Source organism: Phocoena phocoena, chromosome 17 (assembly GCF_963924675.1).
Source record: "Phocoena phocoena chromosome 17, mPhoPho1.1, whole genome shotgun sequence".
Classification (NCBI taxonomy): domain Eukaryota; kingdom Metazoa; phylum Chordata; class Mammalia; order Artiodactyla; family Phocoenidae; genus Phocoena; species Phocoena phocoena.
Genome location: NC_089235.1, coordinates 79,941,061 through 79,967,876, shown reverse-complemented (window position 1 = coordinate 79,967,876; position 26,816 = coordinate 79,941,061). Strand labels below are relative to the sequence as shown.

Below are 26,816 nucleotides of genomic sequence, written 5' to 3'. Positions count from 1 at the left end.
GTATATTCATTTATTTATAATGGTGTGGACTCCCGATTCTTACTTTTCAGGCTGTAATCTGTGGATGTGATTCACTCGACCCTTCGTCGGCCATGGCGCTCTGGGCTGGCCCTGTCTCCTTTCCACGTGGCACCGTCACTCACCGAGCCTCCCTCACCTGCTCAGTGGAAGCTTCCAGGCTCACCTGGGACTTGCCCTCTTCCAGCCCGGAACCAGCTGCGTCTGCGGACCCTGGCTCCTGGCTGCTCGCAGCCGCACTGCCGAGGGTCTCGTCAACAGTGCCAAGGGGTGACGGGAGCATGTCGAGCGGGTCCGGGCAGCGGGGTGCGTCCTCCTTGCAGGCCTTCCTGGGTCAGAGTCGGCGCACCTGTGCGCACAGCTGTCTCCGTGCTGCTGCTGCTGCTTCAGGCCGCCTCCCCTTGTGCTCTCATGACTCCCCTGAGGAGCCCTCTTCTGGCCGCTTTCACTGTGGTCCTTTTGGCTGGTTCTAGACGCCGCAGGGGAGGTGCACACTCGGCACTTCCGCCTGCAGCCACCCCCAGCGATTACTGATTGCCCTGCTCTCGCAGGGCTCTTTGTGTAGACCCAGGTCCCCTCCCGGAGCAGCGCCCCCTTTCTGTTCCAGTTCCCATCGCATCTCGTCGTGGTTTAATTTGCATTTCCCTGATTACCAGTCATGTTGAACGCTCAGGCACGGGATTGTTTAAGGCCGTTCTTGTGTTCTTTTGTGTCTTCTTTTGTGTCTTCTTTTGTGCTCACACCTTTTGCCCGTTTTTAATTGCTGGTTTGTCTCCTGTTCTTGAGTTGCGGGAGTGGTCCACTTGTTCAAGGCCCTGTGTCCGCGCCTTTCCTGGCCAAGTCAGCCTCAGCTTGAATGAGCGCCTTGTTTCCTGCCCAGGAGTCTGGTGGTGGGTCCATGGGGGCTCTCGGCCCTCTGGGGGGCTTGTGCCCCGTGGCTGCTGTGCCGCCATCCTCAGCCCCGCATTCAGTGTGAGGTCAAGGACCCTTCCCCCTGGAGGCTCTCACCTGGCTCTGCTCTCTGCCAGTATCGCCTCCCCAGCCCCCGAGGGAGCCCTGCAGGCCTGGGTCTCCTGGGGGACCTGGAGGGGAAGCCTGGCCTTTCTCAACCTCTCCAGGCCCACGGGGAGCGCAGGCTGCTGCTCTGTGCTGGACCCCGTCCTCCACCCTCACTCACATACACCCCTTACCAGCCCCGGGCCTGGGAGTGGTCAGAGGACAGCCTTTCCTGTGCTCCGGGAGCAGCCAAGGGCGTCCCTCAGGGTGGGATTGGAAGAAACAGGTAAAGAAATCAGAGCAGGAAGGACTTCCCTCAGGGGGGCGCAGTGGTTGAGAATCCGCCTGCCGATGCAGGGGACCTGGGTTTGAGCCCTGGTCCGGGAAGATCCCACATGCTGCAGAGCAACTAAGCCCGTGCGTCACAACTGCTGAGCCCACGTGCCACAGCAGCTGAAGCCCGCGTGCCTGGAGCCCGTGCTCCGGAACAAGAGAAGCCACCGCAATGAGAAGCCCGCGCACCACAACGAAGAGTAGCGCCTCGCTCGTCGCAACTAGAGAAAAGCCCACGGACAGCAACGAAGACGCAACAGAGCCAAAAATAAATAAATTTATTTATTAAAAAAGAAAAAAGGATTTTGAGAAAAGAAATCAGAGCAGGAAGTTTGGCCTGAGGGTGACAGGGAGGTGTGACCCGGCTCTTGGTGCTAGCTTTGGAGAGGTTAGGGTGGGGCCTCTTTAAGGGAACTGGTGGGCGCCAGTAGGGGTCAGGGAGGGACCTGGGGTGACCCTGCCCCCTCCCCTCCTGCCCCCCGCCCCCGCCTGCTTCCCCACGTGGTGCTGAAGCAGGTCTCCTCTGGCAGGTTTTTTAGAATTTTATTTTATGAGAACAGGCAGTTACGGCTCCCCAAGTGCTGTAAAAGTTAATGTGATGGCCTCCCTGCGCCTGGGCTCATTTTTATAATTTTTTATTTTATGAAACAGGACAGAGAGCTTAGTGACTTATTACTATTCATTTCGTTTCAATGCAGTAAATATTGATTCAGTTGGGGGTTTTCAATTTAAACCACTCTGCGATTATATAAAATATTACTGGCCTCTGAAATTATGCTTACCGATCCCTTCGGCTGCTCATTAAGGAAGGAGTGCAGTTGTAGGTCCCTTTACCCTCATCATTCTAATAAACGGGCTGAGGTGCGTTTCTGCACGGGAGGTGCCGTGGAAACTGCTGGCGGGGGCCTGACAGCAAGGATGCAACTCTTAACTTGGAAGTCGGTTCAAAGCGCGTCTTGCTTATTTATTTCTCTCTGTCTGAGTCTAGCAGGCCTTACAGCTGTCAGCAGCCCTGAGGCCTGAATGCCTGCCTGCGCTCCCCGGTGGGTTTGGGGAGGGCCTGGGGCTCAGGCGACGATGTGGGGCCTTGACCCCTCACCCCCTTGATGGTTTCGGGGAGGTGAGGGAGGAGACCAGCCTTGCTAGGGCACAGCTGTCCCCTGTCGGCACTGAGGCTGGGACGTTGAGGGCTACCCGCTCTCCCTCCAGAACCTGGTCCATAAGTGGGGCCTTTCTTGGCCACGTTAGAGCTCAGCCCCTCGCTGGCAGGCCTGGCCTGGGATGCAGGACCCTGAGGAGAGGGCCCTGGATGCCAGGGCCCAGCTGGTGCACAGGCCGAGGTGGCCCTGCTGCCTTCCTTCTCTTCTGTGCTCTCTGTCAAGCACCGCCACCGGTGTGGGCTGGCACGTGGAACCCCCTGCCCTTAGGAGCCGAGCACTAGGCCAGCCTGTCCCTCTGGGTCTGGGGTCTGTTCGTTCTCTCAGTCCCCGTCCTGCCCCGCGTGGGCAGCTCTAGGACGGACCTGTGTGATGTTGGGGGACATGGCCAGCGCTGCAGGGAGTCAGCACTAAGGGTCTGGAGCCCTGAGCGAGGGGAGGCTGTGCTCGGCCGGGCCACCCCAGTGCCACGCGGCCCCTGTGCTCCCAGGCAGGGGCGAGGCAGAGCCATGCTCCTCCTGCTGTCTGTGCTGGCACTGCGGGGGCATTGACATGGGGTGTGCGGGTGCTTGGTGTGGGGTGGGGCCGGGTGGGGCTCACATGCCTCTTCCCCATCAGTCCGAGCCTCCGGCCCGTCCTCCCCAGTGGCCACACAGCCCCCCGTGACAGTTGCCCCCCAACGCAGCTCTGTGCCACCACTTCTTCCCTGGCCATGGGGACTGCTGGCGTGGGTCCAGGGTCACAGGCACTGTAGCCAGACTGTTTGTGGCGAGACCACGTGACAGGTGGCACCTGTGCTCCATCTGCAGGCGGCGTGGGAGCGGAGGCTGGTGGCCTACACTGGAGCCCCCGTTTGCTCCGTCTCAGGCCAGGGGCTGCCGTTCCGTGGCCATGGTCCCTCCCTCTCCGGGCCCGTGGTGAGCTGGCCCGGAGCTCGCTGGCCCAGGGTGCACCCCTGGGTCAGTGTCCCTGAGGGCCATGCTCGTAGGCAGGAGCTGCCGCACAGGGCTGGGGCCAAGGCCGGGGTGCAGGGCACAGCGGCCCCCTGCTCTGCCGCAGGTCCCTCCTGGGACGGCCTCTGTCGTCTGGCCAGCCCCAGCCCTGCTGGTGCCTCGTCTGTGTGATTCATGGGCCCTCGAGCCTTCGGCCCTCTTGCTTCATCCCTTGGCCCTGCTTTTTTGTCGCTGCCTCCACACATTGGTGTCTTTCTCTCCATGGACGGACGTGCGCGTGTCTCCCTTCTGTCCTGCTCCCAATGCCCCGTGCCCTTCCTCTCACAGTGTGGGGCACCGCTCCCTGGCGCCTCAGGCGTGCGCGCAGTGCCGGGGACAGGGAGGTGAGGAGGGCGGGCGTGCCGAGTGGCCGGGGCCCCGGCGGTGGCAGGCTGTGAGGCGCTCTTACTCTAGAACGCCCGCGCCCGGCGCCACCCCGCAGCCCAGCGCCACCCCCCAGCCTCCGCGCCTCGCTGCAGCTGCCCCTCGGGGAAGGGCTCTCCCAGGCCACCCTCCATCCCTGCTGCCTGTGGCCGGGCCTGCTTCGCCTGCCGTAGCGCACTGCGTCTTGATCATGAGACGTGCAGGGGGCTTCTTTGCCCTACGGGAGCTGGCTTGTGTGGCCAAGCCCTGCCCAGCAGCCTCTAGACTGGCGTGGAAAATGGTCAGGCAGGCGGGAGCCTCGCCTGAGCCTGGCTCCTTGTGGGCCAGCGCTGACAGGACAGCACCCTGCAGGGCCCCGTGCAACACTGCCACTGCCACGGCCAGAGCACAGGCCACGGTGTGGCCTCCCCGTGCGCTTGGTGACAGTACAGCGACTCACAGAGGAAGAGTGGGACAGGCCAGGTTGGGTGTTTCAGGATAAACCTAGAGAGAGCATCCCTGCCGTTCGCCCCGGGGGAAGCTTTGTTCTGAAGGCAGCGGGACTGTTGGAAGGAAGCTGGGCAGGTCCCGTGAGGTCCCTCTCCGTGGGGCCCTGTGGAAGGTGGCCCTCGGGGGTGTCCAGGCCCTGGCCACACCTTGCACTGTGGGCCCTCGTGCGTCTGTGTCGGTGTCCCGGGGGATGAGGAGCAGGGGCAGCTGAAAGTACTGCCCCCGACGGGGAGACAGAAAGCGTCCTTGTCCACCAGTGCTTCCTGGGTGCCTTCCACAGTCAGACGCCGTTTGAAATGCCACTTTTATCCTGGCTTAGAGGTGGTAGTAAAGCATCATTCAAATAATCAATACCGTATTTAACTCTTTGCGTACGTCCAGCTTCCTGCCTGAGCTTACCCCACAGCACAATTCCCCTCGGGGCCAAGCCAGGGCCTCTGGAAATGGGGTGGGGGGAGGCGTTGTTCTAGGGGTCTGGGTAGCTCAGGAAAATGGGCTCCCTGCGTTGACTGTGGGGTCCAGGGGGCTCCCCTTGCTGGGGACCGTGCCCAAAGGGCTCCCACAAGCAGGTGCCCGCTCAGGCCCCTGGTGGGCCTCAGGCAGCCTGACCACCACCTCCTCCCCGTGCCCCACCCTGTGGCATCAGCCCTGCTCCCCGTCACCCTCAGCTTCTCTGGGCAGTGGGCTCCCAAAGGGCACAGGGGCACCCAAGTAGCTGCTGGGCCCTTGGGGGTTGGGTGGGCATGTCCTCGCCCTGCCATGGCTCAGCACTTAGCCTCCCCCCCGCCACCCCCAGCATGTCGCCATGTGGGTCCTCAGAGGTAGGCCTTTGGTTCGCCCCTCTTCCACCCCTGGCCATTGAGGGCTCCAACCAAGACCGGGGTTGCTGAGCCAGAATGTTGTCCATCCACTGCTTGGGGCGTCCACGTCACATCTTCTCCCACCTGGCACCCTGCTAAGGCTGTCGGAGGGCCTCTCCAGCCACTTCACGTGCGAACTGGTGAACGGTGGAGGAATCGTGGGGTGTCTCCTTTTAAATATTTGTCCCAAGTGGGAGGGGCTGCGGTTGCAAAGACCTCTGTGAGTTGGGGCAGGCCCGCTGACAGCTGCCCTTGCCCCGGCCACCCCTTGTGCGGTGCAGTCACCGCGGCCAGGCAGGACCCTGAGCCCAGCTCCGGCTGAGCCTGGCTCTGGGCCCGCACTCCCATCTCCTGGAGCCAGAGCAGCAGGCGGGTGCAGAATCGGTTTATTTTCCTCGGACTTTCTCCGAAGTCAGCAAGGTTTCTGTGGCTGCCCCAGCCACTCCCCAGAGTAAGGAGCCCCGGTTTAATTTGCGGTTAGATGTCTGTTAAGATTGCGTCCACTTCCCAAGTCAGCACTTAATTGGCAAGGCGCTTGATTTAACAGCGTGGGAGCCTCCACCGGAAAAATGGCTTGCATAAATCACCGTCTGACACCAGAAAATAGATATAATCTCAGCATTAACTACATTAATAGTAGCAGGAGCCGAATTAAGAAGGCCATAAAGCATAGGTGGGGGAGCATGAATTATGGCCCAGGCTCTGTCCCCTTGGCAAGGGGGATCCTCTGGGGGTGGGGCAGGGCAGAGGGGGTGCGCCAGGCCCCTCCCAGTCTGCCCCACCCTGCCCACCTGCCCGGTAGGGGCCCAGGTGGGTATGCCCAGCTCGGGGCTTGCATGTGGGCGTGGCCAGGCCACCTGTCCCGCCCCGCCTTGCTGGGCTCCGGTGTCTGGCCCTGGGAGGGAGGGTGGACTTGGCCGCTCTGCCCTTCGGGGCTCCCCCCACCCCACCCCTAGGGCCTCCTTGGGGCCGGCCCTGGCTGAGCACTTTCCACCTGGACCATCCTCCACCAGCAGGTGCTAGCCAGGTCTCTGCCGTGTGAGACCCAGCGCCGATGGGACCGCACTGCCGCCACCTCCTCCCTCCCACAGATGGCTCTGCCCCGTGGTCTCTGCAGCCCGGATGTGTTCCCGAGGCAACATTTGGCTTGCCGCGTAGGTGGCTACAGCCTGACCCGGCTGTTGAAGTTGTGCCTCTTTTGTCCACCTCACTGAGGTCGGTCCACCCAGGAGGGGCTGCCCTGGTTCTGGGCTTTAGGGAGAGCCAGGGGGGCACCTCCTGCCGTGCTGGTTTGCATCTTCTCGTGTCCTTCTTGGCGTTAGCTGCCACTGCCAGAAACTTTTCGACAATTTACTGGAGGAGAATGCTATCCAGTTTTCATTTCAGTTTTTTTTTTCCCCCCTACACCACATGGCTTGTGGGAATCTCAGTTCCCCGACCAGGGATTGAACCCGGGCCACAGCAGCGAAAGCGTGAAATCCTAACTGCTAGACCGCCAGGGAACTCTTTTAATTTCAGTTTTATTCATTCTCTCTGTCAAGTTCAGCATTCTTTACGTGTACTTGTTCATTTGTCTCTGGCCTGTTTCTTACAGGTTTTCAAGACTCTCTAAGTATTCGGGGTGGGGGGCACCCTTTTGGATTTTTAACAGAACTTTTTACTTTTCTGTGTTCTTAAATCTGTCAGTCTGTTAAGGTTTAGTATATTGATTTGCTTAGAACAGCCTTCCTCATCCCAAGATTACATGAGTTCGGTTGTTTTCTTCTAGTGCTATGTTTCAGGGTTTGCGTTTAAAACTGTACCCTATCTGGACTTTCCTGGGGACATGGTGTAAGACTAAAGGCCAAATTTAATTTTGCGTAACGCTTATCACCTGGGTGTCTCTGGACCACTAGACGTTCAGACTTTTTTTCCAGTATTTAAAAATGTCACTTTTGTCATGTACAAACCTTGTTCCTGAACTTGGCCTTCTGGACAGATCTTTCTCTTTGATTTCCCTTTGCAAAACATTTGTGGCGGTTTTATATTTTCAGTGGTCAGTTCTGTGGGTTTTCACCTTGCGTGCCTACCGCACAGGTCGGGGTATGCCCGTCTCCTGCCCCGGGAGCTCCCACACGCTCCTTCCCGTCACGTCCCCAGCCAGCCACCCATAGGTCCCACTCCTCTGGCCTCTGGCCTCTGGACTAGCTCTGTCTCCAAACTTTTGGACTTCATACAAGTGGATTCATATAGTAGGTACCGTTTTGTGTGTGACTTCTTTTGCTCACCGTTTGTTGTGGACTGAATCATCCAAGTTCATAGGCTGAGTCTCTGAACCCCAGTGTGGCTGTATTTGGAGACGAGGCCTTTACAGAGGTGGTTAAGGTTAAATGTGGTCATTTAGGGTGGGGCCCTAATCTGATAGGTTTGGTGTCTTTATAAGCAGAGGAAGAGACGCCAGAGCTGAGCACTCAGACGCCACCTGCAGGCCAGGAGGGAAGGCCTCACCAGGAACCAGCCCTGCTGGTGCCTTGAGCTGGGGCTTCCGGCCTCCAGAGCTGTGGGCCAACCTAGCCGCCCGTCTGCGGTGCCTTATGGCAGCCTGAGCCAGCTGAGGTGGTGCCGTGTGCGGCAGAGGCGTCTTCTTTTCCCTCACTGTGCCGTACTCCTCTCAGGGTGAGCCACACTGCGCTCGTTTTGCTCTCGATGGACGTCTGGGTTGTTTCCAGGCTCTGCTGCTCTCTGTCCTGTTGGGCATGTTGCCGAGTGACTAGGAGCCCTCCTCTCTATGGAACTGCAGCCTCAGCGGGTGGATGGATGCTGGGCTGTAGCAGGGAAGGCCGGTCTCCCCCATGGCTGTCCTAGCCTGCACTTGTGCCAGCCACAGTGTGAGGGTGCTCCGGTCACGGGGGCCGGGGTGGCATCTCACGTCCCGATGACTCATGGTGCCAGCGTCTTCTCCCACTTCGGCAGACCTTCGTGAAGTGCCCTGTGGAGTCTTTTGCCCACTTTTGTATTAGTTTGTCTTTTGATTGATTTGCTAGTGTTCTTTATATATTATGGCTACATTTCTCTGTCAGATATCTTCTCACAGCGTGGGGCTTGCCTTTCAGTGCTGTCTAATTTGTCAGTCTTCTTTTATGAGTAGTGCTCTTTGTGTCGTGTTGAAGACATAGTTGCCTACCCCAAGGTCACACTTTCTTCTAGAAGCTTGGCTATTTTAGCATTTATATTCAGCCTACGATCCTTCGTGAGTTAACTGTTACTCGCCATCTGAGGTGGGGGGTCAAGGTTTCTTTGTCCCCTCACAGAGACGTTTGCTGAGACGAGCCCCTCCCCCCACCAAAATGCAGAGCCAGAGGCTGTGCTCTCGCTGGGCTGTCCCTCCTCGACACCCGCCTGTGTGTCTGGCCTCCGTGTTCTTCAGGCGAACCGCAGCAACACTGGCTCAGTCTCTCAGCCTTCCGCAGCCAGCCAGCCTCCAAACCCACCCGCCTGCATTTAAGCTTCTCATTCTGCCCTCTGTGCAGGGCTTGTCTCGTCTCGGTGCTGCAGAAACGGTGTCGCGTGGGTTTTGCCTGTCTGTGGGCACGCCTGCCAAGGTGTCGCCTTTAGTGTTTTGTTTTGCTTTTTTTTGTGGACCCAGCCAGTCCTGCTGGTGTCTTGGAGGCTTTGACGGGCGTGTGTTCACTTTGCAGCTAGCTGCGTGCTCACCCTGCCTCTCAGGAACTTTTGCTGTTGAGCTCGTGGGCCTTTCCCTGGAGTTGCTTGGATCCCGCGTCTGCGCGGCCACCACCCCCTTTCCCGGGGAGCCAGGCTGTGCTCACGTGTGACTCTCGGAGAAGCCGTCCCACCGGGGACTGTGCGGGAGGGGCACCTGCCCCCCGCGTCTCCTCTCTTCCTGAGTCTCTTTCTGTAGCGGTGACATGCGGGTCCCTGAGGGCCGGGGCTTGTAGCATTCAGGGGTCTGGTCGTGTTCCCACTGTGTCACACGCTCCCGCTTGGGCTGCCCTCCAGTGTCTCTCAGCTCGGCCACGTCCAGATGCTGGGGCCTCTTCGTGACGTACATGCAAGCGTGAATGTCCTAGGGGGTCACCAGAGGGACACGGGTGACTGGTGTGAGAGCCAGAGGTGCAGCGGGGATGCAGCGAGGTGCCTGCAGAGCAGATGGCAGCCCTGGGCTCTGGGGCTGGAGGGGAGCTGGAGAGACGGGGAGGGGTGCAGGTGGCCAGGGCCCTCTAACCCCGAGCAGTAGGCCGCGTGGCGCTCTGCGAGTGAGGGGCTGCGAGCCGCGTCCTGAGAAGGGCCGGCTGCAAGGTGGAGCACGCCGAGCGCCAGCCAGCAGGGCTGCGGGGCAGTGTGAGGGCAGAGGCCCCGAGATGGGCTGCCGAGCAGGTAGGTGATGGGAGGCCTGGCCAAGGAGCGCGAGCCCTCTGCTGCCAGAGGTTAGGTGGCTTTTCACTGGGGCCTCGGCCCATCCCACTACCAGGGCTCCATGGGGGCGCTCTCTGGGCTCTCTGGACGCTGGTCCCCGCGTCCCTGGTGGTGGCGGTCAGAGCAATGGACACCAGGGCACAGAGGAGGGGTTGCTCTGAGGATGGTGTGTGGGCAGCAGGGGCTGACGCGCTGGCCCAGCTTTGAGGAGGGAGCTTGAGGAAGCACCCTCGGGGCTTGGTGAGGCAGAGTCTGAGGTCTTGGCTTGGGGTGGGACGTGGAGGGGTGGTGGAGGCTGGGCTGGACCTGAAACCCGGGCATCGCGGATGTTGCCCGGGGGTGTCCTCGGGTTGCAAGGGCCGGAGACCAGACGAGCCAGGCGACTGGCACAGGGCTCCTTCAGGGGTGTCCTCAGGGAGCCAGAGAACCTGGGGCTGGCGCTCTACTGCCTGAGCCGCCTTCCCTCGTCCGTTGCCCACGTGGAGCGCCTCCCCGATGCAGCCCTGCAGGAGAGGGCTGGGATGAGTGGGCTGGACTTCACGGGCACGGTGAGCCAGCGAGGGCCGGGGTGGGGGGGCGGGGGGAGTTGGTGGGCAAGAGAGAGCGATGTGGGAGGGGCCGAGGGAGCAGAGGAAGGGCCCGCCCTGCCCCCTCACCAGCCGTCAGGGGCCAGGGGAGCCCTGGGCGACAGCCCAGCATGGAAGGCGACCCTTGGGTGCAGAGGACCGAGGTCCCGCCTTGGGCTACATCAGCTATTTGGCTGCCTGATCCTGGGCTCCCTCAGCCCCTCAGCCCAGCGAGCTGAACTCTGCCCTCTGGAGTGGGGCCATTAAGGCCCAATAATAACCTGTTTTTTGCAGCTAACATACAAAACACCAATAGCTTCAGCTGAAATGGATTTTTAAAAGTGTCATTTTATGGAGAATTTTACTTTCTATTTTGTTGTTTACTAGGCTCTTAAAAGGAAAGCTTGTAATGCATGCATTGATCGAAATACCAATTGAATAGATGTGAGCACATAAAACAACCCAGCCCCCCATCATGCAGCCCCGGCGCTCGTACTGCGGGCGGCACGATTAGTGTTGCCCACCAGATGCCGGCTGGCCAGGGGCACCCCGAATCATTTCTGTTCATTAGTGGGGACCCCCTGGGAAGGAGCGGCACCCTCAGAGACGACGCCTAGGTGTCCTGCTGGGTCAGGGGGGCCTGTGGGAGCCAGCCCCCTGCCTGTACCCCCCGCCCCCGCAGTTCCACCCTCAAGTGCTCAGCCTGTGCCCTGGGCCGGCCAGCTCTCTCCAGGGCTGTCCTGTCCTTGTCGCGACTCACCAGGGCCCTCAGGCCTCAGCTCCCACCCGGACCCGTAGCCCCGCATCCACTGCGAGCAGGTGTGTCCTGGGAAGCGGAGCCATCACCTCGCCCCTGCCCCAGGGTGGCCGGGGCCACACGCAGGAGGAGCACGTCACGCACCAGGAGGAGGGTCCCAGGAAGCCAGGTGGCCCCAGTCATCCTGAGGCCCGCACCGTCCGTCCGTCCTTCTGTCCATCTGCTGGGTCCCTGGCTCCCGGGAGCCCGCCCTGCCACCCCTCCTGGACTAGCCCCCGAGGGCCTCTGTCCCTCGCCCCCAGAACCCAGAACGTTCTGTCAGCACCTGTGCGACAGGATGCCCTGCACGACGGCCAGGACCCCGAGTGAGGCCTCAGCTGGGAGGGCACAGCCTGTGGCAGGGAGCCAGGCCGTCAGCGTTTCCGTGGAAAGCCCGCTTAAGCAGTTTGCAGCCGTCACGGTGGCGGCAGCGGCTGAGCCTGACCTACTTGGGATTCGCCGCGCAGCCGCCTCCCCGGGTGCCCCTTCTGCTGACGGCGCACTCCCTGCTTGCCTGGAGCTGCGTGGAAGCCGCTCCACTTCCTGAAAAATGCTTCCCCACTTGTTTTCTCTGCTCCCGGCCAGCCTGCCTGCCTCCTGGCCCTGCGGTGCCCAGCCCCGGCCTCAGTCCCTCCAGCTGAGCCCAGGGGCCTCTCCTGGTGTAAGTGCCCCACGTGTCCTGTCTCCTGCCCACTGAGGTCTCTTGTCTGTGTGTCTCCCCTCACACCTCAGGGCACCCCGGTGTGCGGGACCCGGGTGGCCCCCCAGCCTCCCTCCTGGTGTGCATTCACCCAGCACGGATCACTGGAGCCCCCGCTCACCGGCACGGCCCCCGCCCCATGGTGCCCGCTCCTAGGTGTGACACAGCCCTGTGCCGTTGGGGTTTGGGGGAGGCTTCCCAGGGACCTGACGTCTGACCTTGGTCTCCGGGTAGACCTGTGTGACAGGCACAGGGACGGCACGTGCACAGGCCTGGCTCGAGGGGGGTCGCAGTGCCCTCCAGGAAGCAGTGGCCGTTGAGGGCTCGAGAGACCCGCCTGCAGGGGGCGCAGGTGGAGCGCGGGGAGCTCGAGCAGACGTGCAGCTTTCAAACCCACTGATGGGATGGGGACCCCACCAGGGAGCCGTGAATGAGGGCAGGACCCCAGACTGCCTCTGGGGCGAGAGGGCCGCTTCCTCGGTGACAGTGACAGAGGTCTGGGTTGCATCCCCATCCCGGGGCGTGCGGGGCGTGCGGAGGAGGGGAGCAGACTGTGGGGACTGGAAAGAAGGTGCCAGCAAAACGCTCTGTGCCTGAGGGGCCTTCCTGGAACATAGCCGTCAGTTCCGCCAGCAACTTCTTGTCCAGGCGCGGGCTCCCTGGGCCTGGCCCTGTCCCCAGCGGGGTCTGTCCCACCCTCTCTGGGTCCACGTGGCCTGTGCCAGACTGCCTTAGGACTGGGTGCTGAGAGGCCTGGAGCCCTCAGGAGTGGATACGCCGGAGTGGGGCCCCTTCAGCTCCAGTGTGGTCCTGCCATCCCACCTGAGCAGTGACAGCCGAGGAGGAGCCCGCGGGGCTGTGCTGGCGGCCTGAGGCAGTGTCAGTTTAAAGGCCAGGGGACCCGGCGAGGAGGCCCGGGCACCCGGGCGCAGCTCCAGGGTGAGGCTCGCCCTGCCCAGGGTGTCCTGGAGGCTGGGGCTGCTTCCAGGGTCTCCAGGGCCAGACCGGCTCCCTGCACCTGACCATGCCCTCCGTTAGGAGGAGCCACTCTGGGCCTTAAGGTGACGTGGCCTGGCAGGCTGCCTGTCCTCGGCCCAGGGTCTTGGGTGCGCTGGGGCAGGTGAGGTGCGTGGCGTTCAGGTGCTGGTCTGCCTGTCCACTGTGTGCACGCACACCTGTGCCCCAGGCTGCCAGGCCGCTTAGCCGAGGATGCTCTGTGTGGGCCCATCTCAGCCGTGCAGCCCGAGAAGCGGACCCGCAGCAGGGGCGCCCTGCGCATGGTGTTGGGAGCTGCACAGACCTGCTTGGGCAGTGGCCAGGGGGCGTGCAGGGAGTCTGGGTGTCCGGGGCCAGCCTTTGAAACCGCTGGGGAGTGGGGGAGCCCTGGCAGGCTGGGCACTCGGCCGCTGCCGGCAGTGCGCCCCGCAGGCCGAGCAGAGGTTTTGTCACACTCATCCTGGCTCCCTGGGGAGAGCTTTCCTGTGTTACCAGACCCTGATGCCCCATCTCTCGGGGTCCATTTTCCCTGGGACTTCCTACTCACTTCCTGGGTACAGCAGGTGAGAGGGGCCTCAGAGGGCAGAGCCCCTTGGAGTTCCTGGATGGCCTTGGGCCTAGAAGTTTCTAGCTGCTCCCCAGGCAGCGGACACATGGGCCGCTTTTCTTTTTAAACCTACTTTTGTGGCGTGTGTGTCTTTTTCCCCATTACTGCCGCTTTTCATTTAAAATGTTATCTCCCCCCCACCTGTCCTTCGTGGCCCCCAGGGGGCCGAGGGGAGGCCCAGCCCTCACCCCAGAGTAGTCAAGGTTATGGTGATAAATCCTGGGGCATTGTCACTGCTATTCGGAGTAAATTGGCTGGCCGCTTTCGGGCTGAAGGAAAGATAATTTGCTGTAGTATTTCAAATGGATTAGAAATGGATTTGAAGGGAAAGTTCATGCCTCCCATCACAAAGGCGAGAAAAAAGACTATCTTAAGGCAGGTTCCCTCCCCGGCCTTCATTATCCTCGCTTAATACCTTTCCTATTTTCCAGCCTTAATGAAATTTCCTGGCGGCATGGGCCTGCCGGACGGATGGGAGCAGCCTTTAGATCTGAGGCTCCTGTTGTAGAAAAGGAATTACAGGCCCTTGCTGCGAGGGCAGGCGCGTTCTCTGGGTCCTTGGCCCTGCTATTATCTCATTAATTTTATCCCCTCTTCTCAATACAGTTCGTTTCCAAAGGCCGTCCTCTCCATTAGGGTAACAATTTACTGGAGTGCTGTGACACCCACGGCAATGAAAGGCTACAAGGTGTTTGGGGCGGGAGGGGCCCAGCCCACTGTTCTAGTTCCTGCCTGCCCGGCACCTGCCGGGCCACAGGTCCAAAGTCAGCGCGACCAGCGGGAGAGGGAGGGGCAGAGGCGGCTCTGCGAGACTGCAGGCCGGGCCGGTTTCCACGGGCTGGGGGCCCTCCCCAACCCTCGCCAGCCCTCCCCGAGTTCTTTGGGTGCATCCACCTCCCCCAGGCAGCCCCAGGGCACCATCTGGGAATGCAGCTTCTCCCAGCTTGGCTCCCAGGCTCCTGGGGTGCCCCAGGGAGCTGTGGCTCCAGGGCTGTTCTCGCGCTGCAGCCCTGCACCCAGGCACGTGGGGTCCTCGGGCCCAGGTGTGAGCACAGACTGTGAGCACAGAGCCGGGGCCTCGGAGCAGGAGGCCTGCTGCGCCTCCGCTCCTCCCGGAGGCCCGCAGTCGCCCCGCCACTGCACCAGAGCCCAGGGGCATAACTTTTCGGGTCGGAAAGGGGATGGATCGGTTGGTCGTGTTCATCCATAAGAATAATCAACATTGTCCCGAGAAAGAAATGTCACCTGAGACGGGCATTTTAGCTGTAAGGGTAAATCGCAGAAGGCAGTGATTAACGGGGCCACTTCTTCTCCTGGGGGCGGGGGTTGGCCAACAACAGCCCCAGACTGAGTCTTCTCTGTGTGCAGAGCTGTGGGACGCAGGCCCTCGGGCGGGGGGGGGGGGGGCGCGCCTGAGGGGTCCGGCACATGCTCTGCCCTGAAGCTTCCAGTTCCTTCTGGCCCCAGGACCTGCCGGCCTCCACCCTGCTGGGTCCTGCCTGGGCGGGGCCTCCTCTTCCTTGGACTGCCACGTGCCGCTTGAATCCCACGGCCCACGGAGTTGCCTGCGTGGCTGCCTCTGGGGGCGGTGGTCTGTCCCTGTCCAGCCTCAGCCAGGAGCGCATGCCCACAGGTGGGGAGCTTCCTCACCTCTTGAAGGGCCTGACTCCCTTCCTCCCCACCGTCTCTCACGTTTGATGGGGGCCAGCGCCCTGGGCGGAGGGAGAGGCAGGTGGGAGAGGGGGTGCCCCTGGTAAGGGGAGGGGCGGCTGAGCGCGTCTTTGTTCCTGGCAAGCGCAGTCACACGACTGAGATGCACAGCCTGTGCGGGAGGCTGGGGGCTTTCCCTGAGCAGCCACCCCATGGTGAGGGCCTGAGTGCCATGAGCAGCCGGTGCGCTGGGGGGCGACCCTGGGTGCACAGATGGGGGCTGCGGAGTGGGGGGACCCCGACGCTGCCCCTCGCCCAGGGCTGGCAGATGAAAGGGCAGCTGCTTTGTGGGCGGGGAGACCTCTGAGGGCTCGGGATGGTGCGGGGCTGGGGGCCGGGGCTGTCGGGGGCCTCTCAGCCTCGGGCTAAGTGAGCTGTGGTGACCACCAGCCTGGGCTCTGCTCTCGACCTTGGAGATCAGGGCTCAGGCCAAGCTGTGCCTTCCGGGCAGCAGCCACAGCTCCTGCAGAGGGCCCTGGGCTCCCAAGGCTGGCAGCGCTCTGCAGTGAGGGGAGGAGACCCCACCCAGCCCTGCCCCTCCTCACACCTCCACCTGGCCTTGGTGTGAGCCCAGGGCACAGGGCAGGTGCCCACTGGACGTGCAGATGCCCTGAGGCCAAGGCGGGTAGATCTGCAGTCCCGAGGTCCGGGAGAGCCTGGAGGTCTGGCTCCTCCCCCAGAGGATGCCCACGTGCCCCGTGAGAGGGCAGCTGGAGCCTGTCGGCACGGCCAGCGTGAGCCGGGCTGCCGAGGACCCTTGGCAGGAGTCCTTCACTCCAAGATCGGTCTCTGTGAACTTAAGTTTTCATTAGGGGAAACTGGGCTGTGCGCTTTCTGGCCGGCCTCCTCGGCTTCCCGCCTCACGGTGCTGCTTCAGGTCCCCAGCACCCGGCTCACTCGGCTGGTGAGAACGACCCCCAACTCGCAGATGGAGAGATGGGGGCCAAGGGGTGGGCCCGGAGGCCTGCCGCGTCCCATCTGCACTTCAGACCCAGGTCTGGGCCCCCTCCCTGGCCCTAGGGAGCCAGGAAAGGGTGTGCTGCTGCCCAGGTGGAGTTGGGGTTCATATGCTCCCAGGGGAAGGGGCCTCAGCGGGAGCACTTTGGAGAACCCAGAGGGAAGGTGCCGTGTGTGCCCCAGGACGGGCCCTGACTTCAGCTGGCTCCTCTGCTGGGCCCCAGGCTGCTGCTGGTGGCACTGCCTGCAGTAGGACCACCCTCCTCACACCCCGCCCCTCCTGCTGCTTGGGGGCCATCTCCTGGTAGAGGTGATGCTCACGTGACAGCTGGTGCTCCCTTGCCCAGGTTTGCCAGTGGGGCCCGAATGTACACTGGGTGGTGACAGCTTGATTAGCAGAATCTAAGCTCATAGGGAATTAAGCTCAATTTGCATAAACAGATTCCTGCTGAAACGCACGGGGTTGGGGGGGGTGCAAGGCCAAGTCCTTCTGGAGCCCTGAGGCCCTGGGCAGCGGGAGGGCCTTGGACCCCTCGTGGCAGCTCGGGGGAGCAGGTCCACCAGGGCAGCTGCAGGCCCACCATCTGTGGGACCTGAGTAAGGGGGGGTGTGGCCGCTGCCCGCTGTGTGTCTGTCGGGGGACTTCTCCCGACCCATCTGCCCTTGGGCTGGCCTGGGCGTCCGCTAACCCCAGGACAGGCGGCTCAGTCCTCTGCCAGCCTTTGACCTCGAGGAGACTTCAGTCTTTCCCCTGACACAGCTTGCCGGCGGGAGCGGGGTCTGTGAGCCTGTCCCCTCCCAGTCTCCATGCAGGGCCCTCCGTGCAATGGAAAGAGAGGCAGGGAGGGCGGGCAGTGGAGCTTGCTGACCCCACAGCACGGCCTTCCCAAAGCCGGGGTGGCACCACTGGGGCAGCGTCCAGGAGGTGTTCCCGGGCAGTGGTGATGGCCACAGGCCTTAGAGTAGACCCTCAGGGCCACCTTAGTGCAAGCGCCCAGGGCACAAAGGAGCCCCCTCGAAGCCGTGTCGCAGAGGCGTGCGTGTCGGCGGGGGAGGCTCAGTCCCAGCCTGGTTGGTGGGGTTGAGGGTGCCCCTTCCCGTGCCAGTGGAGGGCGGGAGACAGGTTTCCGCGACCGCGGGCCCTGGGGCTGGGCTGACAGGAGTTCCCTGTCCTTGCAGGTCCTTGGTGCTGAACGGCCTGCGTACTGCTGCAGCGGGTGGGAAAGCCCAGCCCGGCTCCCCTCGGTGGCGGAACAAAGGCTACCGTTGTATCGGAGGCGTCCTCTACAAGGTGTCGGCTAACAAGCTCTCCAAGACCTACGGCCGGCCCGGCGGCGACGGGGGCAGCAGGCCGCTCCTGCGCACAGGTGAGGCTCCTGGCGGCTGAGGGCCGTGCGTGCGCCAGTTGCTCCAGGCTGGCCACCCGTCTGAGGCCCCAGGCCTGGGGCTCTCCCGGAGCCGGCCCGGCCCAAGCGAGGGCTTCCCAGACAGCGCCCCAGCCCCAGGGCCACTTCACTCCTGCTCGCAGAGCCTCAGCAATTGCCCCTCACAAGGCTGGCAGCGGCCACGATGGGGAGGCCCCCCCAGGGACGGCTTGGGTGCACCTGCCTCTGGCTTGGCTAAGCCGCCTCTGATTTTCTGTGTTTTGCTCCTGGACAAAGGAGATGAGCCAGGTATGGTAAACACGGCCTGGGCTGCGGTGCCTGATCGCTTTGGCAACGCCCCGCTGTGCCTGGAGGCCCCACCACCTGCGCCTCCGCGGCTGGGAACAGGCCGCAGAGAAGGAGACGCTTTGGATCTGCTTACCGTGCCCATTAACTAGACAAACAGTTTGGTTTCAGCCCAGGTCTACTCTTTCCTTCGCTGTCGAAAAGGGAGAACAACGAGGAGAGGCTGCAGGTGGTAATGGGGATGGCACAGGCCCAGCTACCCCAGCCCAGCCCGACCCGCCCAAAGGGGCAGGAGGGAAAAACAGTTTGGTTTCAGCCCAGGTCTACTCTTTCCTTCGCTGTCGAAAAGGGAGAACAACGAGGAGAGGCTGCAGGTGGTAATGGGGATGGCACAGGCCCAGCTACCCCAGCCCAGCCCGACCCGCCCAAAGGGGCAGGAGGGAAAAACAGTTTGGTTTCAGCCCAGGTCTACTCTTTCCTTTGCTGTCGAAAAGGGAGAACAACGAGGAGAGGCTGCAGGTGGTAATGGGGATGGCACAGGCCCAGCTACCCCAGCCCAGCCCGACCCGCCCAAAGGGGCAGGAGGGAAAAACAGTTTCGTTCAGTCCAGGTCTACTCTTTCCTTCGCTGTCGAAAAGGGAGAACAACGAGGAGAGGCTGCAGGTGGTAATGGGGATGGCACAGGCCCAGCTACCCCAGCCCAGCCCGACCCGCCCAAAGGGGCAGGAGGGAGAAGAGGCCCGGGCCAGGGAGGAGGCGGGGCGTGGGCTGCGACCCTGCTCCCCTGGCTGCCTAATTCCAGGCCAGGTGGCCCGGACTCCCCAGGACAGGCACTCTGCGCCTGCCTCGTGCCTGTTTCCCACCTCGAGGGGTCAGGCTGTGTGACCTCTCAGGGCCTCTGCCTTGACCTCGAGAGCTTGGTGGTGGAGGAGCAGGTGCAGAGGCCTGGCCGGGCCTCCTCAGGGGCCTTGGTGAGACTCAGCCCCGAGGGGCTGCTGCCTTGGGTCAGGGGATGCCCTGAGGCCAAGGCAGGTAGATCTGCTGTCCCACCCCGATTGCCTCTGACACCAGAGCTCAGCGGGCCTGTAGCACGTGTGCTCGTGGTCTGTGGGGCCCACACGCAGCTGTGGGCATCTCAGAGGGCAGGGACCTAGACCTCCTCTGTCCATGGCCGCTTCCAGCCTGCTGCTTCCCCTGAGCCGGGCCCCTCACAGGGCTGCCGCAGCCAGGCCTGCTGGCGGGCTGGACAGGGCCGTGGGTGCCTGGGCATCCAGAGAAACCCACAGGGCTTGCAGCGGCCGCTCGGCGGAGTGGCCGTCCGGCGGCCCGAGGGACCAAGCCTCTCCGTGGGCCCGACCTCTGGCCCCAGCTGTGTCCGAGCCCCCCTACCCCACCCTCACGACCGGCCCAGCAGGCAGGACCCCCGCTCCGCTCCCTGCCGTCCTCCCTTGGGCGGGACAGGTCGTGGTTTGGGGCCGTCCTGGCCCTCGCCGGGACCCTGGGCTGCACGTGAGCCTGATCCAAAATGGGCCGGTGGGCCTGTGGGACGGGGCTGCCCCCGCCACCTGGGCTCCTTGCGTCCCCTCGCATCCCTCACGCCCGCATCCAGGCGGAGGAGAGGCACCTGGAGGCTGAGAGGAAGAAGCGGCTTTGGACTCAGCCTGCCCACAGGCATCGCGGGGCCCCACGTTCGAGCCGCCTGCTGGGCGCTGGGCCCCGGGTCTGAGCCGGCTGCTGCCCAGGGGTGCGGTCAGAGCAGGTGGGAGGGGCCGGCGTTAGGGACTGTGGGGCACGGCCCCGCCGCCTGAGCTGGCAGCTGGCCGGGGAGGGGGCTGCGACACTTCTCCCCGGGGAGGACGCCACGCTGAGCCCGCTGCCCTCCAAGTGCTGAGCTCCGCAGAATCCCACCTCCGCGCTCAGACAGAGCCGCAGGGACAGGACAGCTGCAGGGTAGCGCCCTGGCCTTCCCCACCCGTCTCCCCCCAGCCCTCCAGCCTCTGGGCGATTAGGTGAGGAAGGGGTGTGGGGGGGACCCCTCCCTGCTGACCCGCCCCTGCGGGCCACAGCTGCCCACAGCCTGCTGACTAGCCTGCTGGCTGCCAAGGGGCAGCCCTGGGGCTCAGCCCTCCCGCCTCAGGGTCAGGGCAGGGAGGTGGGGTTTGGAGCCCAGACCACAGGGCAGCCTGTCCTGGGGGCATGAGGCCGGCCCAACACAGCACCAGCTGCCTGGACCCCCATACGGGTGGCCGACTCTTGGCTCTAAGGAAGGTGGATTGCTCCCAGCTGTGGGAGTGCCTGTGGACCAGCAGCCCACTTAGGAGAATGATAATTAAAGAAAGAAATTTTCTCCTCCGGAGTCGACAGAACTTTGACTCCAGCGAGAAAGCACAGGCCTCCTTGGGAGGGGGCGGGGGCTCCCCCCCCACCGCCGTCTCCTCCTGGCTGCCGGCCTCTCTGGGACAGCATCAGCCCCTGGTTGGGGTGCCCGATCCATCCGAGGCTTCGTTGGGGAGAGCCTTGCCCTGCCCAGCTCCCGAGCCCCAGGGGCAGGGCCTTCTAGCAGGCACACCTTGCTTCCCTGGAACCCCGGGGCCAAGCACTTCCTCCCAGGTCTAAGGTCTGCCCACCCAGAGGGCCCAACCCTGGGACCCACCCCCCCCACATGCTTTGGCCTGGAACCTGGCGGGGGTCCTCCCAGGCGGGGGCTCTGATGGGGGCTCCACTGGGCCTGGCCTGTGCCTCAGCCCCAAGAGCCAGCAGGTCCCTGCAGTGGAGCAGAAGCCGCGAGTCCCCCTGCCAGAGCCGCCTTGCTCAGCCTGGCCTGCAGGCCTGGCTCCCAGGCTTCTTCTGAGCCCCAGGCCCCAGACCGGGGCAGACGTAGGCTGTGGTGGGCAGTCCCCCTGCTGCTGACCTGCCACCACGTGCCCTGGGCAGGTAGTGCGGGGCGGGGTGGGGGTGGGGGCGGTCTGAGTCGCTGCCTGGGCGGGGGCTGCCTCACCGCCTGAGTCTGTTTTGGGAAGACCCCTGGGAAGTGCAAGCTCTCCGGAAGGCTCAGTGCCTCCTGCTCTGCGGTGGCCAAGAGTTTTCCGCTGAACGTTTCAGCGCCTCCACACCGCTTTTCAAACAGCTACTTTACGTGCCTTTTTTAGCACTGCAGAGTACTTGAAGAGGTGCCTCCTGTTCTTGTAAAAACTCTTGCCGGGCCCTGCACTGGCATGTTTTTAAGAGCAGAAGTGGAAAGAGGAGTAAACCTGCCCGCACACCCCCACCCCCCCACCCCCCCACCCCCTGCCCCGACCAGAGGCCAGGCCTGTGGGCAGGTCTGACAGGCAGGCATATGACGCCAGCGGTCCCTGGCGGGAGCAGATGGCGCCACAGCGTCACTGGCGGCCTGGGTGACTGCCCCGGAAGCCGCGCTCACCGACAGTGATCAGATTGCACTGTCACCCTCAGGCTGGCAGGTGGAGGGCCACCGCGTGCCATCTGGACTGGCCTCCACTGCCACCCCGAGGATGGGTGTCCCCGGCCTGGAAACCAGACTCCAGTATGGCCTGGAGCCGTCCTAAGACCCCCTCCCCACCAGCCCTCACGCTCTGAGCCCCCTCTCTCCCTTCTGTGTCATCGCGTTCCCTTCCCCCATTCACACACAGTAACGCAGCCGCCTGGGCCGCCGTGCAGAGCACTTCCCTCCCGCGGGGGTCTCGCGGCACAGCCCTGGAGCCGCCTTTTTTAACTTGAGGAGACCGAGGCTCAGAGGAGGGCGGACACTGGCCAGAGGGCACTGGCCCAGGACGGGCTCACAGAGCGTCCAGGGAGCGGCCAGGGCTTAGCAGAGGGTGGGCTGCGGAGGAGGGCGTCTCAGGGTCCGGCCTGTGGGGCGCAAAGGGGTTTGGGTTTGGACAGGCCGAGTGAAGTGTCAGAACACTGGTGTGACTGGGTGTGGAGCTCGGGAGACCGAGCTGAGCGGGCCCTGGGAAAGGACGCCCTGGGGCGAGCCAGGGAGAGGGCCCTACAGGTGACAGGAGGGCTGCCTGCCCAGGCCTCCCACGCGGCTCCGGCTCCGGTGGTGGGGGGCTCAGGGCCAGGCAGCTTGGGGGCGTCCCTTTTTAAACCTGGGATGCTTTGTCATCGCCTCAGGTCCCTAGAATTTCTGAGTGATGTCACTCGTGCCTCCTGCTGCCGGATCCATTTCAGCAGCTGCCTGTGGGAAACCGGATCTGGTCTGGGAAGGGTCATGTGTGTGTTGAGGAACTGTGGCCATGCTGAGCAGCTCTCACCCTGCCCGTCCCGCCTTGGTCCTGGGGAGTGACCTGGTATCGAAAAGGCAGGCGGGAGCCGTGTATTAGCCCGGATGCCCCTTCTGGAGGGTGAGCTCACACTGCAGAAGACACTGCCACCCGCCTGCCCCCAGGCCCAGCCCCACCCAAACCCCAGCTGCCCTGGCTGAGCGTCCACCTGTTCCCTTCCTGTCGCCGCTGACCACTTTGTGAGCAACTCCCCTTCAGGCCACAGTCAGTGACCTCAGAGAGGCCTTGCTTGGTCTGTGCCCTTGGGGTTTTGAGGAGTGTCTTACACGGTGCCTCTGAAACTGTGCGGAGTGGGTACCCGCCAGGGCCTCCAGCCACACGACACAGGCCGCCGTCGGCACATGGCTTCCTCAGGGCCTGGGAGTGAGGACTTCAGGATTTGTGGCCATACACATCTTTTTTGTTTTTATCTTATGACGCTTTAAATAAGCTATTCTTAGCTACTGCAGAACCCGGTGGCATTCCCAGACCCCACTCAGGTCACGCGTCCCTGGGTTCTCCTCCAGGCAGAGGGAGGTGGCAGGGAAGCCCCACCACCCACTGTTCCTGGGACCACTTGCCTTGAGGCAAGACTACTGGCCAAGGACTTCCCTAGTGGCGCAGAGGTTAAGAATCCTCCCGCCAACGCAGGGGACATGGGTTCGAACCCTGGTCTGGGAAGATCCCACATGCCGCGGAGCAACTAAGCCCGTGCGCCACAACTGCTGAGCCTGCGCTCTAGAGCCCGTGAGCCACAGCTACTGAGCCCGCACGCCTAGAGCTCATGCTCCGCAACAAGAGAAGCCACCGCAGTGACAAGCCTGCGCACCGCTACGAAGAGTAGCCCCTGCTCGCTGCAACTAGAGAAAGCCCATGCATAGCAATGAAGACCCAACGCAGCCAAAAATTAATTAATTAATTAAAAAAAAAAGACCACTGGCCGGCAACCAGGGTGGCCTCGGGGAGCTGTGCCACCAGACCTAGTCCCTGAGCCTTCATCTCCGTCCGCTTCTGCCGTCTCGCCTCCGCCTCTCCCCTGCACAGGGCTGGGAGGTGGCCTGGCCGGGGCCCAGGAGGGCAAGCGGTTTCCTGGAGGGGTGGCAGTGCCTGAGCTGAGGGTGGGGCATCCCAGGGGGCCGGCGCCAGGCAGGTGAGCCGGGAGAGGGCAGAGCCGGGGCGGTGGGCCTGGAGTGACCCGGCCTCTCCCCACCACAGGCCGCTTGGACCCTGCCAGCAGCTGCAGCCGCTCCCTGGCCAGGTACGTCCCTTGGGGTCGGGGGTGGGGGTGCTCCCCGTCCTCCCGGGGCTCACGGACGCCTGCCCCTCCCCAGCCGGGCCGTGCAGCGCAGCCTGGCCATCGTGCGGCAGGCGCGGCAGAGGCGGCGGCGGAGGAGGGAGGAGTACTGCATGTACTACAACCGCTTCGGCAGGTGCGGCCGCGGCGAGCACTGCCCCTACATCCACGACCCCGAGAAGGTGGCCGTGTGCACCAGGTGCGCCCACTGGGGCCTCCCTGTGGGGGGGGGTGGCTTCCCCGGGCTCCTCGCCCCTCAGACCCTCCCTGTTGGCCTAGGTTTGTTCGGGGCACGTGCAAGAAGACGGACGGGACCTGCCCCTTCTCCCACCACGTCTCCAAGGAGAAGGTGAGTTTCCCCCTGCGCCCCTGGGGCCGGGGATGGGACCCGGAGGCTCTGCCCCTCCGTCCCGCCACGTGCCCGGTGGCCCCTAGGTGCGCCTGGGCTTGGCGAGGGGCAGCTGTGTAGGGCCGGGCCGTGGCGGAGGGGGGCGCACAGTGCGGGGAGCTCTGAGGTCAGGGGTCAGTGCTGGCCGGGGGGCCGCCCACCGCGCGGAGCGGGGGCTGCAGCGGGTCAGAGGAGGCGGGATCCGGCGGAGGCGCTGCTGCTGCTGCAGCTTTTCCCCTTGAGGAACTTGAAAAGAATCAGCATTTTTCTCCCTAGTAGAGCTTCGAATCTCTGCTGTGAGCACTTTGGAAATTCACGTCGAGTTTCGGGTTCATTAGCTCCGGCTCCAAAGCTGGTGTAGGCTCTGAGCTGCCTAATGCAGAAACCCCGCACCAGCGCCCTGAATTAATGTTATTGTTATTTGTGTGGACGTGCTGGGTGCAAACAAGGTTAATTGAAATGAGAACGCAGTTTCCTTTTGATAATGATGCTGACAGCTAGAGGAGTTCCGTTTGGTGCAAGAGTTGGCTTTATTACCCCTTTTTATTAGCGCTAATTTGGGTCCTGTATCAAAACGCACAGTAAGGGAATTGTCTGCAGCCGCAGGCCGGCCGCTCCCTTCTGCGCTGCAGTTAAAAGACAATTAAAAATAGTCTCCTCGCTAAATCACCCTTTGTTTCTCTGCTTTCTCTCCTTCGCTCCTCAGCTGTAGTCGTATTCAGCTCCCCCCGACCCCACACCTCTCCCCAGAAAAGTGGCTTTTTGAAGCTCCTGTGTGTCCTCTGCAGGCAGGCGGGAGTCCAGTGGGGTGCAGCGAGGAGTCCGGCCGGGAGAGGCCAGCGGTGGGGGGTACCCGGGGACCACGTGGGCAGGGCAGGCAGGTCTGACAGCGGAGGGAGGAGGCCCCCGAGAGGTGTCAGGCCTGTGGAAGGTGTGAGACCTACAGGGTGACAGCCGTGTGAGCTCCTGGCAAGGTTCCATCCCGCCAGGAGGCTGGCCTGCAGGAGGGGCAGGGCTCACCCCAGGGGCCCCAACCGAGGAGTCAGCCTGGGCGACTTCAGAGGCACACACCCTCCCCTCCCGCTGTCTGCTGGCCCTCGGGCCTCAGTCCCCCCACGGGGGGAGAAGGGGGGCTGCCCACCCTGTGTCCCCCACCAGGTCTCCCCTGGGCCCACCTGCTGACGGGCCAGGGTGCTGGGAGCCTGCCCCCTGCACCCGTCCTCCACAGTGCCCGCCTGCGTTCAGTGGTCAGCAGAGCCCCGTGGCCAGGCTTCACCAGGCCAAGTCAGGTCCCCAGTTCACGGATGCTGCCAGGTGTCCACGCGTCAGGCAGCTGGAAACTCTGCTGGATTTCAGGCCCTATGGGCTGACACCCCACCTAGAGCCCCCATGCACTGCCTCCCTCCTACCCCCTAGCCCTGCCCTTCTAGACCAACTTCCTCCTGGCCCATGCCACCCCAGCCCTACACCCTGGAAACCAGGCAGGCTCGGGGCAGGTGATGGACTCAGGTGACAGCACATCTGGGCCTGAGCCAGCCTGCTGGGCTGGGTCCCCCGTCTCAGTATCCTCATCTGGACCGTGTGAGGGCAGACGAGCTCTGCCCGGGCGACCACGCCTTCTGGGGAGGCTGAGGGTCTGACTTCAGGGTGGGCGGCCCCTCCTGCTGGCCAGCGCTGTGTTTACTTCCACAGTCAGTGTGTGGCTCATGCCTGGCGGTGGAGCCCTGGGTGGGGCCCTGGGGTCCTGGCGTTCCTGCCTGTGAAGTGGGGTGAGGAGGGGGGCTCGGGGGAAGTGGCCTGCCCTCAGCCTCACTGCCTTTCCACCCCACCAGATGCCTGTGTGCTCCTACTTCCTGAAAGGGATCTGCAGCAACAGCAACTGTCCCTACAGTCACGTCTACGTGTCCCGCAAGGCGGAGGTCTGCACCGACTTCCTCAAAGGCTACTGCCCACTGGGTGTGAAGGTGAGGGGCGTGGGTGGTGGGAGGGGCTCGCGGGTGTGTCCTCGCCCATCACGCTCACCTGTGGGCTCAGCCCAGCTCAGCACCGGGGCTGCCGTTGTGGGAAAGCCCCCGGCAGCTGAGCAGCCCTCGGCGCCGCAGCGCCTTCTGGGAGGGCCCGCCCCCGAGGGCCTGCGGGGCTGGGGGGAGGCTGCACGGGCCATGGGGGACCCCGGAGAGGCCTCCTCGGTCCCGGTGCCCCGAGAGGGAGCCTCCTCACCGGCCTAGGGGCTGCAGCAAGGCCCGCTGCCACCCTTTCCCCACACACTTGTGAGTGACCGCCCTGCCTCAGGGACCCGTGGTCTGCCGTGGGGGACCAGGCCTGGGCCCTGGGCATGGGGAGCGCGTGTCGGTGCGGGGCCAGCTCCCCGGCCCCGGCCCCCGCGTTGCGCACCGCACCCCTCCCTTCCTGTGCCCGGCTCTCTGCAGTCGGTCGAGCCCTTCCCCGAATCCTCGTCCTCCTGCCCCAAGCCTAAGGGCTGGGCCGGCTCCGCAGACCCTGGGCCCCAAGCAGACCCTGGGCCCCAAGCGGAGCCAGCGGTGACCCTGAGGGCGGCCCTTCCTGGAGGCGGGGCCCAGCAGGCAGCTCCAGAGCAGCCCAGGTGGGGGGGGGGGGGGCAGGACCCCCAGAGGCTGGGGATGATTATTGTTAGAGATTCCATTTAAATGAAAATATCAAAGCGGTCTTTAAGGTCTGCCTCTATTAGTGGAAGTGCTTACTGCGTCCTTTTCGGGCTGCGAGGCTGCCCCATGATGGATAGCAGCTTGTAATTATAGGTGGGAAAAGCGCTGAGCAGGCCGGATCCGCGGGAGCAGAAGCAGCAGCCTGGGCCGGCGAGGGTTAATTTTATTCTAAATAATATAAAAAGTGCTGAGTTGTCACCTTGCTCCTGAAGTGGAAGTCCTCAGATGGGCCCCAGAGAGTTTATAATATTCCACCGAATCAAGTGGGATTGTTAACCTTGCTTCATAAAGCGCTGGCTTGTTAAAGAGGCGCGTTCCCTTTTCTTGTGAATGATTTAGGCCCGGAGTAGGTCTCTGCCCCTTCCCCTTTCGGGGCCGGGCGCTGCTCCTGGGCCTGGGCTCCAAGGTCAGCCCCTCGTGTCTCCTCACTTTGTCCCTCCGGACTCAGGACACTTGGGGACACGGCGTCCTCCTGTGGGACGCCTGTCACTTCGGCTGGTCCAATGGCCACATGTCACGG

At 63.3% G+C, this 26,816-nt stretch overlaps 2 protein-coding genes across 2 annotated transcripts in view; one reads left to right on the top strand and one right to left on the bottom strand.

The window, feature by feature from the left end:
- The window catches only part of ZNF623 (zinc finger protein 623), a 281,848-nt gene that overhangs the window by 123,824 nt on the left and 131,208 nt on the right, over positions 1–26,816 (bottom strand).
- ZC3H3 (zinc finger CCCH-type containing 3) overlaps positions 1–26,816 on the top strand; it is a 79,453-nt gene that overhangs the window by 37,135 nt on the left and 15,502 nt on the right. Inside the window, exons 5-9 of the mRNA XM_065895284.1 lie at positions 17,154–17,341; positions 23,146–23,188; positions 23,262–23,423; positions 23,504–23,573; positions 25,445–25,576. Of these exons, the coding sequence (XP_065751356.1) occupies positions 17,154–17,341; positions 23,146–23,188; positions 23,262–23,423; positions 23,504–23,573; positions 25,445–25,576 (595 nt within the window). The remainder of the gene's footprint in view (positions 1–17,153; positions 17,342–23,145; positions 23,189–23,261; positions 23,424–23,503; positions 23,574–25,444; positions 25,577–26,816) is intronic.